This window comes from Apium graveolens, chromosome 4 (assembly GCF_009905375.1).
Source record: "Apium graveolens cultivar Ventura chromosome 4, ASM990537v1, whole genome shotgun sequence".
NCBI classification, from domain to species: domain Eukaryota; kingdom Viridiplantae; phylum Streptophyta; class Magnoliopsida; order Apiales; family Apiaceae; genus Apium; species Apium graveolens.
In genome coordinates, this window is record NC_133650.1 from 217,630,190 (window position 1) to 217,644,707 (window position 14,518).

Below are 14,518 nucleotides of genomic sequence, written 5' to 3' on the forward strand. Positions count from 1 at the left end.
TTATGAACATCATTTTCCCTATCATCTATTATCCAGTCAATCCAAATCTCATTATCTTTCATCCATATTTCTTCCTACTGTCACTACTATCGTACACCCATCTCACTTTGACAATGTCACAACATTATCTAATTCTTCTATCACCACAACTGTGACGACTGAGGAATTTTGCGTCGTAATTAAGTAAATAAAGAGTGTGTTATGTGATGTGATTATAATTATGTGATTAAGTGATGATTATTTGTCTTATCTGTATACTAGAGTTTAGGAGCGTGGATAAAAACGTTCCAATTTAAAGAGTCAGCTTAAAAGATAAGCTGTGGTGTCGGGCCGTCAGGTAGAACGGAACCCGTCCTAATATGGAGTTAAAGAATATAAAATATGAATTATGTGATTGAATGAATGAATGAGTAAATAAAGTATTTCGTCTTAAGTGACGTGTTGATTGGTAAAGATATTGAGAAGCGTAATCAAAACGCTGAGCGTCGGGTCGTCAGGCTGAACGTGACCCGGTACGCGTAAAAGAGGATAAAGAATAAGGAATGATGAATTTTATGATCAGACCTGAGTCGTTATGTGACTGTATATGTGTGATTGCTTGACTGTATGCATGACTGCGTGTTCTGTGTCAATTTTGTGAATTTTAAAGGAATTACGTGATTTAAGTAAAGGTTTAATTAACCTTCGTGCATTTTTATAAAATCATTCGAGTAAGATAAAAATATGGGATTTGTTCTGTTATCTTCGTAAAGGTCCTAGAGACTTTTTAAAAATGATGAGTGAATTTAATTGTTGATCTTTGCATTTTTAAATTGATTTTATGAGAAAAATGTATTTATTAAAGCAAGTTTGCGAAATTCATATAAAATCAACCGTTCGCTCGAAAATTCATTATGAGTAATGGATAAAAAGCTAATTTCGAGACCTACGTGTTAAAATTGTCATTTTCAATAATTCTCGACTTTCCGAGAGAGATATATTTTATATTTGAATTTTGTTGCATTTGAGTAAAAAGAAAAGGAGTGAGTGAGTTAAAAGAGAGTTAGTAAATTACCAGATTGCCCTTATTTCTAAGTGGTATATATAACCCACTTTCTTTTCTTTTCTTTCTTTTGTGCACTCACTTTCTCTTCTCTCTTTTCTCTCTTTCTCTCGCGAACTCTCTCTCACTCTCACTCTCTCTCTCTCTCTCCCTTTGATTTCTCTCGTTATATTGCCTCTCCCTCTCTAATTCCTTGAAACACTCCATGAATCTTCATCCTTATTCCATACAAGAGCTTTAATTCGTGTGCATGTGTGTGATTAAGCTTGCATGTCGATGTGTGTGTGTTGTGTGTGCTCGGTGTGTGTGTTCACCCGAGAACCACATGGTCCTTCTTGTTGTTGATTGATGTCATCTTGTTAAGCTTGATTCTTTGCAAACCAATGATAGAAAAGATGTGCATGTTAGTTTATCTTGCGTAATTGACGAAATCGGGGGCTTCGTGGTTGGACACCCTCGAATGAGGTGCCACCGCCACCGGTGATGAACTCCGGTGAACAGGTGGTGAGCTATGATGTTAAAAAACTGAGCTCTAGAACCTTAAAATCAAGTATTTGTGTTTGCATGTGATTTTTGATTAAAAGGCCGAATGGCCCTTACTATGTTAGGAAATCAAGTTTGTAATAACCCCCAAAATTTTCAACTTTTTGTAACCCTTGTGAATAGTGTTTTAGCTGAATGAGAAAACTTTTCATGCTACACTATGTAGGGGTTCTGTTATGGATATTCTAAGATTTTATTAGTACTCTATACGGTATATGAGTGTATGTAAAGATCGTCAGAATCCAATTCCGAACACTTTGGTTTTTCCCGGAAATACACTAGATACAGAGAGAATTGAGTATAAGGTAACAGGATAAAAAAGATTTAAATTAAAGGATTATAATAAAGGATCATAAAAAGGAATATAATGTATTGAGAAAGGTTATGGGAACCTAAGTAATAAGATCCCGGGTATGATCCTTCAAACGATAAACGAAAACGAAAGTTAAGCGAACCGTATAGCACATCAGCGGTCATTAGGCAAACAATTAGGAAGTTAATCAAAGGGATTAGAGAGAGTGATGTCACCCAACCAATGAGAAGAGGACAAGGAGGGAAAGATGACATCACAACATGACATAGGCATGACATGGGAAGGAAGGAGATGTGGTGGATTTTTAACCACACAAAATCAAGGGCAAATAGGTAATTAACTAAATCAAAAGCAAAATCAAATCAACCAAGCCAAGCAAATCATTTTCATCAAAACACAAAAAAATCATTTCTCTCATTCAAGCAAGCTTGCTCTCGGCTTTTACTATTGCAAAGGGAGGAGAAATTCAAAACTCAAGATCCAAGCTTCCTAAATTGGTGAGTTAATTCCCTAATCATCCTTATGCATAGTTAGGGCTATATCATGAGTTTAAGCCATCAATTCTTTCTCAATATTCTTCATTAAATCAATGAAGAAGACAATGAATAGTGTTTTCAAGTTTTTAACTTGAACTTTTTCTTGTTTTCCTTTAAGATCCAAGCATTCCTAAGACTTCTCAAAGCTTCTTAAGGCTTCCTAGCTACTCCCACCACTTCAAGGAAGGTATATCATCTCCAAACCCTAGATTCCTATGTTTAATAAGATGATTTTGATTATTATGGTGATATTGTAGCTTAATGTTTGTGGTTTAGAGTTTGGGGTTGTAATGGTATTGAAATGGAATGGTAAATCTTGTTGTTTTGATTAAAAGAACTTAAGTATAGTTAAAGTTAAGCTTAGGCATAAGTATAAATGTTGGAATTGAATTGATTGGGGCTGTTATGATGTGATAAGGATGGATGTTGGTTGTGTGTTTGATTTGAGGTTGAATTGTGGTTGGTTTTGAATGGTTTAAAAGTGGGAAATCGCGTAAACATAGCCGTCGTAACGTCCGATTTTCTTTAGACTGTTTTTATGCATAACATTAGGACCCGAGAACCCCCTTTTAGATTATGACCATTGCCATGTATAGATAGCTCGTGTTACGAGCTTCGTTTTGATATGTAGTTCGTTCGATTCCGATGCACGGTTTAGGAGAAACGACCGTTTCAAGTAACGGCGTTTCGCGAACGAAACTTTTCCCCTCGCCTTACTTTGAAACATAGGTTAAAGACCAAAAAGGGTTAATTAATGTATGAAACATTTATGGTAAGTGTGTTAGGCAGTTGGTAAGACACTCGTGAAGGAATCGCCTTAAAACTCGTAAAGGTTAAATTATTAAAAATGGTGGAGCCGAGGGTACCCGAGTGACTTAAGAGAATCAGTAAGCGCAAAACAAGCGTTAGAGTCTAAGTTAGTTAAAGTATAGATTTACAAGTGACTTTGGTTTAATTCCAACTTACTTGTTGTTTATAGGTTACCAGACTCGTCCCGAGCCTTTTATCACCCCAAGTCGCTCAGGCAAGTTTTCTACCCGTTATACTGTTGTTGTGATGTATATGTGTATATGCATGATCTTGTGATAAATGCATATTTGTTATTAGCAAATTCTTGCGATATATTGTAGCATGTGATATGGTATATATGCATGCCTGTTTCATATTCTTGATTTATATATCTGTTGGTTCAAATGCTTATTCGTTGCATAATACATATGCTAGAGATAAGCGGTATTTGCGTATACCCCTAGTATAGGGGATCAAAAGGTGAACATTTTCTAAAACCGGGAGTCGAGGATCTCGAGTAGATTTTATATATATATATTTATATATATATATGGTTATAGTTTTCAAAACTATTAATCGAATAAGATTTATTCGATAACTTTAACTTTATTTTATTATTGAATATTATTTCGAATATTCATCCGAGGACTTATGACTCCTTTATTTTATTATTGAATATTATTTCGAATATTCATTCGAGGGCTTATGACTTCTTTATTTTATTAAATGAATATTATTTTGAATATTCATTCGAGGACTTATGACTCCTTTTATTTTATTATTTGAATATTATTTGAATATTCATTCGAGGGCTTATGACTCCTTTATATTATTTATTGAATATTATTTGAATATTCATTCGAGGGCTTATGACTCAGTTTATATTATTTAATGAATATTATTTGAATATTCATTTGAGGATCTACGACTCGGATTATTTGCTGAGTTATATTCTTTATTTTATTAAAGAATAAAGTGTCGATAATCAAACTTATCTTTGATTATTCAAATAAAGATAGTACTTTCGTATAAGTATATCTTTGGTTATTTAATACTCATTTCAAGTATAAGTTTTAAAACTTCTACTTCAATTATTTTTATAAAGATTATTCTTTATGGGAATATTATTTAAATAATAATATTAAGATATTTTCTAATATATTGGGACTGATTTATTTCATTAAATCAGCATTACTCCAAACACTCTTTAAAGTATTTTCGAGTCTTCAAAATGATTTTTAAAAGTTAGAGCGGATCCCAAAACTCATTTTTATATTTAAGATCTTCCTTTTAAAAAGGGGATTTAAATACTCGCTCAAAACCTGAGGGATCCGGCTCTATGGTGTATTTTATATTCGCAACAAGGTTGCAGTTTTGGTAAATGAATTGATTACTTACCCAACGTTCGGGAAGTAAGTCCATCTATTGAGTCGGCATAAGCAACATGGGCTCAGTGGGCGTCCATGATAGTGTAAGTGGCTCAGTGGGAGTCCATCAAATGCATAAGTGGCTGAGTGGCAGTCCAGCATAAGGTCCTATTGCGACCAGGGTGATGACCAGTGGGGAATTCGTCCATCTACTAGTAGAAAAGGTTACTTATTGGTATCTTTGCCTGATCAGCAAGATATCTGGTTTATGCCAAAATTCTTTTCCTTTCCAAATTTATTGGATATTACAATTCTGTTCATACTTTACATGACAGAGGTTTTCAGGAAATGTATAAAGAAGATGTATAGGTGGATATATATATATATATATATATATATATCAGAACCTAATGAAGTATATCATAACTTCATTTGCTTTAATAATATTTCAAAGGTTTAATCTATTCAAATCTTGTCTGGTAGTCTCATCTATGTGATGAACTGTTGAAAGCTCATTATACTTTGAACAGTGGTAGTTCAAGTAGCTTTATAAATGATATAAGTGTAGTGAAGTATTTGGTAACTTCATCCCTTATTTTTACTTATATCTAGTAAGTAATTATCTTATACATGATATAAGATTCTATTAAGTATCCATTTAGATACTTATATTATTGTTATCACTATGTATTACCTTGCGAGCTGTAAGGCTCACTCTTGCTTTATTTCTTCATCACACAACAACAGTTAGGAAAGATGGTCAGACTCCAGCAGACCCAGCGCAAGCGCGTGGGAAGCGTCCCGCGTCTTCCCGATGATGTTGTAGCTGCTATAGCTGCAGAGGTAGATCTATTGTAGATCAGACCATCTACTTTTAAGAATCAATTATGTATAATTATAACTTGTGGCAGATAATGGCAATTAACTGTAAATTTATCAAGTAATCATTTTGGGTTGTAATAACTTTTAAATTGTGGATTCAAAGACTTGTACTTATTTCAATTTCATCTCTGAGACTATAACGGGTTGTGGTGTGTGTTAATGTGGGGTCACAGCATAAGGTTATTATTATTAATTAAGTGAAGTGATATTGTGGAAAGAAAGACCGTGACGACCCGGATCCCCGACCCCGGATCTGGGGGTGTTACAAAGTTGATTGTATTGAAATGCATGAGTTATTGATTTGATGTTGAAATATAGGTTGATTTGTGATTTAAAGATTAAGGATATCAAGTTGTATGTTTTGTTTTTTTTTGAAAAACCCGAATGGTGTTAATCTTTAAAAGTTGTGGGTTTGAGTTAACTTGTTTAAAATGATGATGGATTGTTATTAGATTAAAAAGGAATGAAATTGTCGTTGCATGCTAAGTTTAGGTTCGAATTTTGTGTTAATAAGAAAGGAAATTGATTTTTGTGAGATAATCTTGGTAAACACTAAGTTTGTATGGCCTAAAAGTGATTGTATGCTAGTTTTAAAGAGGATCAAGATGTGCATGTCATTGATTTGTCTTTGAGGTGCAAATTTGAGTTTTGCCGAATGGGAATTGAGTTAAAAGGGACTAATTTGATGAATAAATGGATGCATGTTGTGATTTAGGAATGTGTTAAGAAACTTAGTTGGCTTGATGAAAATGAAGTGTTTGATATAATGATAAGTTGAAATTGAATTGCATGCGAGCATGTATGTATAATTTGGTTCGAATTTTTATGATTAAAGGAAAGGAGGATGATTCTTTAATAAGTTTTGAATGAGTTGTGTGCGTATGTGAATTAAAGTGAGTATTTGGTTGATTTTGTGTGATAAGGCCGAATAGGCCATAGGGATTAAAAGTCAAAAACTTGGTTTTTATGATCGAAAGGATGATTAAAGATGTATAAGTGAATATATATGAATTTGTTTGCTTGATTATAATATGTGGTTCGAATTAAGGAACAAAAGAAAAGGGAACTAAGTTGATTGATTTTAAAGAATATAAGTGAAAGTTTTGAACGTAATTGTTTGGTTGTGAATAGGTCTTGTACTCGTACTAGAGTCGTGTTAGTGTGATTTGAGAAATAGCTAAGGTCAAGCGAGTGCGCTTTGATGGTTAAATATATAAGGATATAAAAACTACGAGAAAGGGATATGTTATGTGCTTTGTGCTTAGTGCTTATATGTATAAGCTATATTCGTATGCTCGAGTCAAAGATATAATCGAGTTATCGTATAGAGTGATCGTTCCGGGAACGAAAGTTGAGAATCTGATTAAGATTTTTGGTTTTATTGTAGATTCAGAGCGTGAGGGCATTCAGGCTATGAAAGGAAAGGATTTACTAGGTGGCAGTAGTTCAACTTTCAGGAAAGCAAATCCAGGCAAGTAACTCTTGATTACTTGTGTAAACGGTTATAAAGAGAATGTTGTTCATACCATGTAGAGTATTGAACTGTTAAAATATGAAACCCTTGCTTTATGAAACCCTGATATTGATTTGAAGTACCCTTGTTCTTGATAACCTGTTATTGATAATCCTATTGATTTCACCCTTTGATAATCTGTCTTTCTGTTCAAGTACCTATTAAGCCATGAATTATATTGAGCCTTTTGATTATCCTTGTTAACCCTGTTTAATGATACCCTGTTTCTCTTGATCACCCTATTGATCCCTAAACCAATGTTGATCCTTCTAATTTAGTGCCTTGTTATCCTTGATACAGTATTCTTGTGAAATATTCCTTGCGTACTTTTGAATCACTCCCTGAACTTTGTTTCCTTAAAATCTGATTTAAGAATGAGTTTTGACTTGAAAGAGTCCGAATGATTTCAAATGCTTGGTAATGATAAAATAGATTTTAGAAAACCTATTTTTTTTCCAACTCAAGGTTTTCCAAATGAATTCCTGATGGATTGGATTGGGACGTAAGAGGCTGGTGGGACTAGTCCAGTCATGGTAAGAGGCTAGTGGGACTAGTCCAACTCAAGGCTGAAATTATGCCGATTGGTACCTTAAAGACCGGAATGGAGGTCGATACGGGCTGATCACCCGTATATAATGAAATGGAAAGATAAAGTGATCCAATCAAGGGTTCTAAGTGATTATTTAAAAAAGGGAACTGAAACTTTTGTTCAGTAAATTGATTTTTGAAATTGAAAATGGTTTATATTGCTTTGAAAAGAGTTGATATGTCATTGTGAAGCTTAAAGCTCGAGAACCCTGATTCTTGAAATTGTTGATCATATGATTGATTCTATATCTTGAAATACTGTTGCTTTCCTCTATCGAAAGATCTATTTTGGATCCTATAGTGATTTGTGATGAATGTCGGCTTTCGTCCTGTTTCGAGCCTTGTTCCTTGAAAACTCATACTATTCTTCAGATACCTTTCCTTATCCCAAAAAGATAGAAATCTGCCACCTAGATTAATTAAAGTAGAATGCCCTAGTTTGTTCAAGCATATTGTGATTTTGATATTATAGAACTGCTATATAGTTACTTGCTGAGTTTTATACTCATTTGTTTTGTCTTAATCTAACCATGACAGTTAAGCAAGAAGATGGCCAGGCTTAGACGCACTGCTCGTAAGAGCGTACCTGGTGGTCCCTACCGTGTTGAGGGCTTCCGGTTGCCAGAGCAGGTAGTGGTGTTAATGAGTGAGCTCGCGCCTAGAAAGAGGTGTTTAAAGATACAATAGGTTATCTGTCGGTTCCCAGCCGGAATCGATATTGTTTATTTAATAGTATTTTGGGTTTGTAAGTTATATTTTGTGATTGGTAGTTGTAATCTTGTCTCATACTTTATCATGTTGATCCTGTTAGTAGTAAATCGGGGTTTATGCTTATTTAATTATTAGATTAGAGGTGTGTGAGTCCTCATTTCCTAACCCCGAGATTGAGGGCGTCACAACAACTCCTATACATGACACTAATTTTCCTGATCATTCCAATACAGTTATTGACTCTGCATCTAGTTCATCTCATTCCATTGTTGATACTAATCATTCTTCTCATGTTGAGAATGATGTTGTTGTTACTGTTGGGATCAATTCTGTTCTGGAAGTTCGTCAATCTACACGCATTAAAAAACCACCATCATACCTTCACTCTTATCATTGTAATCTTGCCACGATACAAACTCATTCATCTCACTGGTGCAATCTGGTAAAGTATGATGATATGCCTTCTTATCACAAGGTTTTTCTAGTTCATCATGAATCTATTATTGAACCTACTAGTTACACAAAGGCTTCTGCTAACCCATTATGGGTCGATGCTACGAATAAGGAGATTACAGCACTCAATTCTAACCACACATGGGATCTCGTTGACTTGCCACTCGGCAAGAAGCCCATTGGGTGTAAATGGGTCTACAAGACCAAATTACATGCTGATGGGTCTTTGGAACGCTGCAAAGCACGTTTGGTCGCCAAAGGATTTACTCAACAACACGGTATTGATTACGACGAAACATTTTCGCCTGTTATCAAAATGAGTTCTGTTCGTTGCCTTATTACACTTGCTGCTAACCGTAAATGGCCTTTGTTTCAACTAGACGTAAACAACGCCTTTCTTCATGGCGATCTTAGTGAAGAGGTCTATATGAAAGTCCCTCCGGGTGTTCCTCATAAGGCTAATCAGGTTTGTCGTTTACGAAAATCCCTCTACGGTTTAAAACAAGCCTCTCGTAAGTGGTTTGAAAAGCTAGTCAATGAATTAATTTCTTTGGATTATATTCAGTCACGGAATGACTATAGTATGTTTATCAAGAGGTCATCCAGTACTATCACCATTGTTGCTGTTTATGTCGACGATATTATCGTTACAGGTGATAATTCTCAGGAAATTAACGATCTCAAGTCTCATTTGGATCATGTCTTTAGCATCAAGGACTTAGGTATTCTTCATTATTTTTTGGGCCTTGAAGTAGGTTATGTTACGAATGGCATAATCCTAAGTCAGCGAAAATTTACTCGAGATATTTTAAGGGATTGCACATTCGATATTTCCAAACCAACCGTGACACCATTACCATTACATTTGAAACTTTCAGCTACAACAGGTCCTTTATATTCTCAGCCAGAGTATTATCGTTCTCTCGTGGGCAAATTGAATTATTTAACAAATACAGGCCCGGATCTTTCCTATGCTGTCCAGACTTTGAGTCAATATATGCAGAATCCTAGACAGTCTCATTTTGATGCTCTTTGTCACACTATTCGCTATGTGGCTCATACAGTTGGCCAAGGAATTTTACTCAATGTTGCATCTTCTCTTACTCTTCAAGCATTTTCGGACTCCGACTGGGCATCTTGTGTTGATTCTAGAAAATCTATCACGGGCTATATCATGCTTTTTGGCCATTCTCCAGTGTCTTAGAAGTCGAAAAAACAATCGACCGTGTCTCGTTCCTCACCAGAGGCTGAGTATCATGCAATGGCCTCTGCTGCTTCAGAGGTAACCTGGTTAGTTCGTCTTCTCGAAGAGCTTGGCGTTACCAATCTTAAACCAATTACTCTTCACTGTGACAATCAGTCCGCCTTATACATAGCCAAAAATCCGGTCTTCCACGAACGCACTAAACACATTGAACTTGATTGTCACTTTACTCGTGACAAAGTCCTCGAGGGTTTACTTCAACTTTCTTACCTTCTTACTCAGCACCAACTAGCAGACATTCTCACCAAGATATTACCTTCACCTCAGTTTAAAGATTTGCTTTCCAAGCTGGGTATGTCGATGTCACACACCATCTCGCCATCTCCCAGCTTGAAGGGGGTATTGGTTAATCTATCAGCTTGTACATTCCATCTCAGCACAGCTCATGGTCTCTGTTTATGTAAACAGCCTGTCATAGCTGCCACGTAGGCATAACAGAATTAGTGACTTACATCACCTATATATAATCAATCACCTATATATAATCAGATAGACTTAGCTGTGAAGGAACTAACTGAAACACAATGATAGAAATATAGAAATACACTTTCCTCTCTCTAAATAAACACTGGTTCTTGTCGATAAAGCTTCGATCATTTCCTTCATACTTGAATGTTAATGTGCGTTTTGATGTTCTCTTCAATCTTAGTTAGATAACTGAAACTTACAGAGGAAATTAATGATTTCAGAGAGCTACTTTCGGTAGCAAAATTTAAATGTCTTAGTACTATCTCAACACAATGAACTTGATATGTTCCGTATGTTAGACAATGAATCCACGAAGGTAACAAACTGAAAACAACAATGACATATAATGAGTTCAATAGGGCATATGGGTATCAACATTTGCCTATAATTAACAATCTTTTGATATTATTATCCGCACATTGAAAAGGTTAAAAATGACCGATCCTAGCAGGACATAGGGGTGGCAAAATCAGACCCAAAACCCGACACGAACCCAACCTGCAAAAGTACAAATTAGGGTTGAGGATTTTGACTTTCGGGTCGGGTTGGGTAAAAATATACCCGAAAAAATCGGGTCATTTTCGGGTTGACCCGAAATACCCGAACCCGGCCTGTGTATTTAACTAATTAATATATATTATATATGTATATAAATGGTAGGTTATATTTTATAAATCATTTATAATATTGTGTTTTATTATATTTCTATTTTTTATATTAATTTGGCATAACATTTTAGTTTTGTAATGATGTAAATTAATTTTTTTTTTAATTTTAATTTTTTAAAATTTTTCTAATTTTTGGGTTATTTCGGGTCAAATAGATCAATTTCGGGTTAATCAGGTACCTACCAGGTCGGGTTCGTGTCACAATTTTTGAACCCGTTTCGGGTCCGGTTCGGGTCAGACTAAAAAAGATCAGGTACATCCAACCCGACACGAACCCGACCCAAAACCCGAAATTGCCACCCCTAGCGGGACATATGTGAAGGATATTCTAGTCTATACAGAAATGTTAGTTAGATAATGACGGATATGAAACTAAGCCTGACCATGGCATGTAGTCCAATTGTGATATCCCAGATGCTCAGAAATTTATATCCATCCAATGCAGCCTATATAGTCATCTCTCTTGATACTGGGTCAATATGTAGGCAATTAAACAAATTCTGAAAGTCTGTTGCATGTTTCACAAAGATCCATAAGAGCATATAAATCTCATTACTCTGGTCATGTTTTTCGTCCCTAGTAACAAACACATGGATGTTACTTTGGATTTCAATCCAACTGCACCCTGGAACCCTCTGCAGTCCTTTCTCTAACATCTTGTGTCTCACTAATAACACGTTTTGCCATCTTTCAGCAGCCGAATGTGCATTTGACAGCAATACATATGAAGACACATCTTCAGGATCCAAGGCCATTATCTTTTGAGCCGCAAACTCCCCCAACTCCATATTTGAGTGGATCTGGCAGCCTCCTAGCAAGGCTTTCCAGAACCCGATTCCAGGATCAAAAGGCAAATCACGAATGAACTTCTCCGCTTCCCCAAAACGTCCTGATCGAGAAAGCAAATCAACCATACAAGAGTAATGTTCTGGCTTTAGCATGTCAGGGTCCTTAAGCCTTGCTTGGTTGAAGTAAAAATAACCCTCTTCGACAAGTCCAGCATGATTACATGCCAATAAAATTCCAAGAAGCGTAACACTGTTTGGTTTAAGACCCAATGACTGCATCTTATTGTAGATTTCCGTAGCTTCCTTTCCTCTTCCATTTTGTGCAAAACCACATATCAAAGCATTCCAAGACACAACATTTTTTCCCGAAAGCTCGTTGAAAACCAATACACTATCATCCATGCTTCCACACTTGGCATAAAAGCTAATCAGTGAATTAGCGATAAACAAACCGATTGTACCAACATACTTAATAGCACAAGCATGAAAACTTCTTCCCATTCCAATTGCAGCTATATTAGCAGCTGCAACAATAACACAAGGAAATGTGCATTGATCAGGCACCGAATCTTCCCTCAACATCTCAATAAAAAGATTAACCGCCTCTTCATTATGCCCCTTCTGGCTATACCCGCTAATCATAGCATTCCAGGACACAACATTTCTCTCAGGCATTGCCCTAAAAATAGTGCGTGCATCATCAAACCTACTTTTATCAATATACCCACGCATCAAAGTTGTGTACGAAACCACATTTGGATCACAAGTATCTTCAAAAACCCTCTGAGCTTCCTCGATAGTACTTAACTTGGAATATAGACTCAAAATTGCACTACCCACAAACACATTGGACGCAAGCCCTGTCTTAGTGGCATGACCATGAAGTTGTTTTCCCAAATTCAAATCTTTTAAAGTCGTAGATGATGGTATGACAGTACCAAATGTGAACTCATTAGGCCTAACATCTAGTTCAAGAATTCTTTTATAGAGATAAATGACCTCCATGTGGCGCTTGGAATGAGAAAATTGACCAAGTAAGGTGGTTGCTGAAACAACATTCCAGTCAGACTCTTCATCGAGCACCTGGTGGGCATCAAAGAACTCACTTGAATTTAACGACTGTTTTACAGGAGCTACGGCTCGGGGATGATAATAAGCTTTCGAGGTTGCAAAAACGCTGTTATGAAACAGGTTAAGAACATTGTTTTGCAGTTCAAAGTTGAACAAAATGGAACCAAGTCTACATGCTCGTCTAGCTTTCATGAGTTAACTACTGACCATTTTATGCTACATTTTTACTGATATAATTTCTTGCCAGCTGATAATCATTTTTTCAATTTTCAATTTAAACCGGATCTTAAATAAGTCATATCCAACATGCTATTTTAGGCGTTGTTTGGTTAAAGATGTGTTATCGGATTGAAATCACGATTCGAGTTAGAGTGGTATGGAGACTAGCAATTATACGTGATATCATGTGTTTGGTGGAGTGCTTGAATAAATATTTTAATTTAAAATATGTTAAGTCAATAATTTCAATTTAATTATATATATTAATTTTATTATTATTTTAATATATGTGCGGTTCATAAATTTCTTTTAGTACATTTACACTTAATTGTTTAAATATAAATTAAAATAGTAAAATTAAAGTTGATATCCATATCTCTCCCAACTATCAACCTTCCACTTGGTTATAAAAAACTCATACTTGGAGGTTTAAGAAATGAGTATCGAATTCTATTTTTGTGAATTAAACATCAAAGGGTTCGGAATAGCTGAAACTTATATCTCATTCTAAAATTATTACATGTAAGAGTTTATATTTGTTAGTCCCTAACAATGCAACAAGAATTACAAAAGGGGGTTTAATGGAATTCTTGAAACTTTTTCTGAATTATAAAATGTTCTAACTTAAAATATATATATATATATGACAGTGTTTTGATTTGCAAAGTGCGGAATAACAAGTTAAATATGAATTAAAACACAAAGTGATAAAAACACAAGTTTTTAAAACTTTCTGGTGGATTAGAATGTATCCACCAGATATATATATATATATATATATATATATATAAGAGAACTATGTGAAGTTTGAATAGCTCACAGCTGCTTACAAATAAGAACAACTAAACTTACAGAGAAATACTAAGGATACAACTTACAAATGTTTCTCTGAGAAACTACCTGTTTAGTCTTCTTGTTGTTCTAATTGCTACTCTTGGTTTATATATTACCAAGATTACACAGTAATAAGACAAGATAATAAAACAAAACCTATTAAGTCTAATACTATGCTACTTCATTACTCTGTTCCAGCATCTTTGAATATCTGCATAATAGCATGGAAATGGCAATACTTCTTTGTTTTCAAAAACCCAGTTGAATAGGCTTCCACATTCCTTTTGCATACACTCGACGCATGTGACTGTGTTGTCACTGTCAACAGATGTTCAAATTGATTATCCGTCAGGTACATGATCATCCGTCGGGTTGCCTTGTTGATCATCCGTCGGGTATCTTTGTTGATCATCCGTCAGGTAGCTATTTGGTACTTGACTTCATTTCATTTATGCAGAATTATAAGACA

The 14,518-nt window shown here is 35.3% G+C and overlaps 1 protein-coding gene across 2 annotated transcripts in view; it reads right to left on the reverse strand.

The window, feature by feature from the left end:
- Positions 1-13,351, reverse strand: part of LOC141720611 (pentatricopeptide repeat-containing protein At5g42450, mitochondrial-like) — a 30,287-nt gene extending 16,936 nt beyond the window's left edge. The window contains exon 1 of one of the 2 annotated variants that reach the window (XR_012574452.1): positions 11,521-13,351. Coding sequence is in view for 1 of the 2 variants with exons in the window: in XM_074523116.1 (XP_074379217.1) it covers positions 11,584-13,188 (1,605 nt within the window). In the remaining variant the exon portion in view is untranslated. Of the gene's footprint in view, positions 1-11,504 lie in introns of those variants that run through there. The other variant, XM_074523116.1, reaches the window with a different exon arrangement.
- Positions 13,352-14,518: the final 1,167 nt, after the last annotated feature.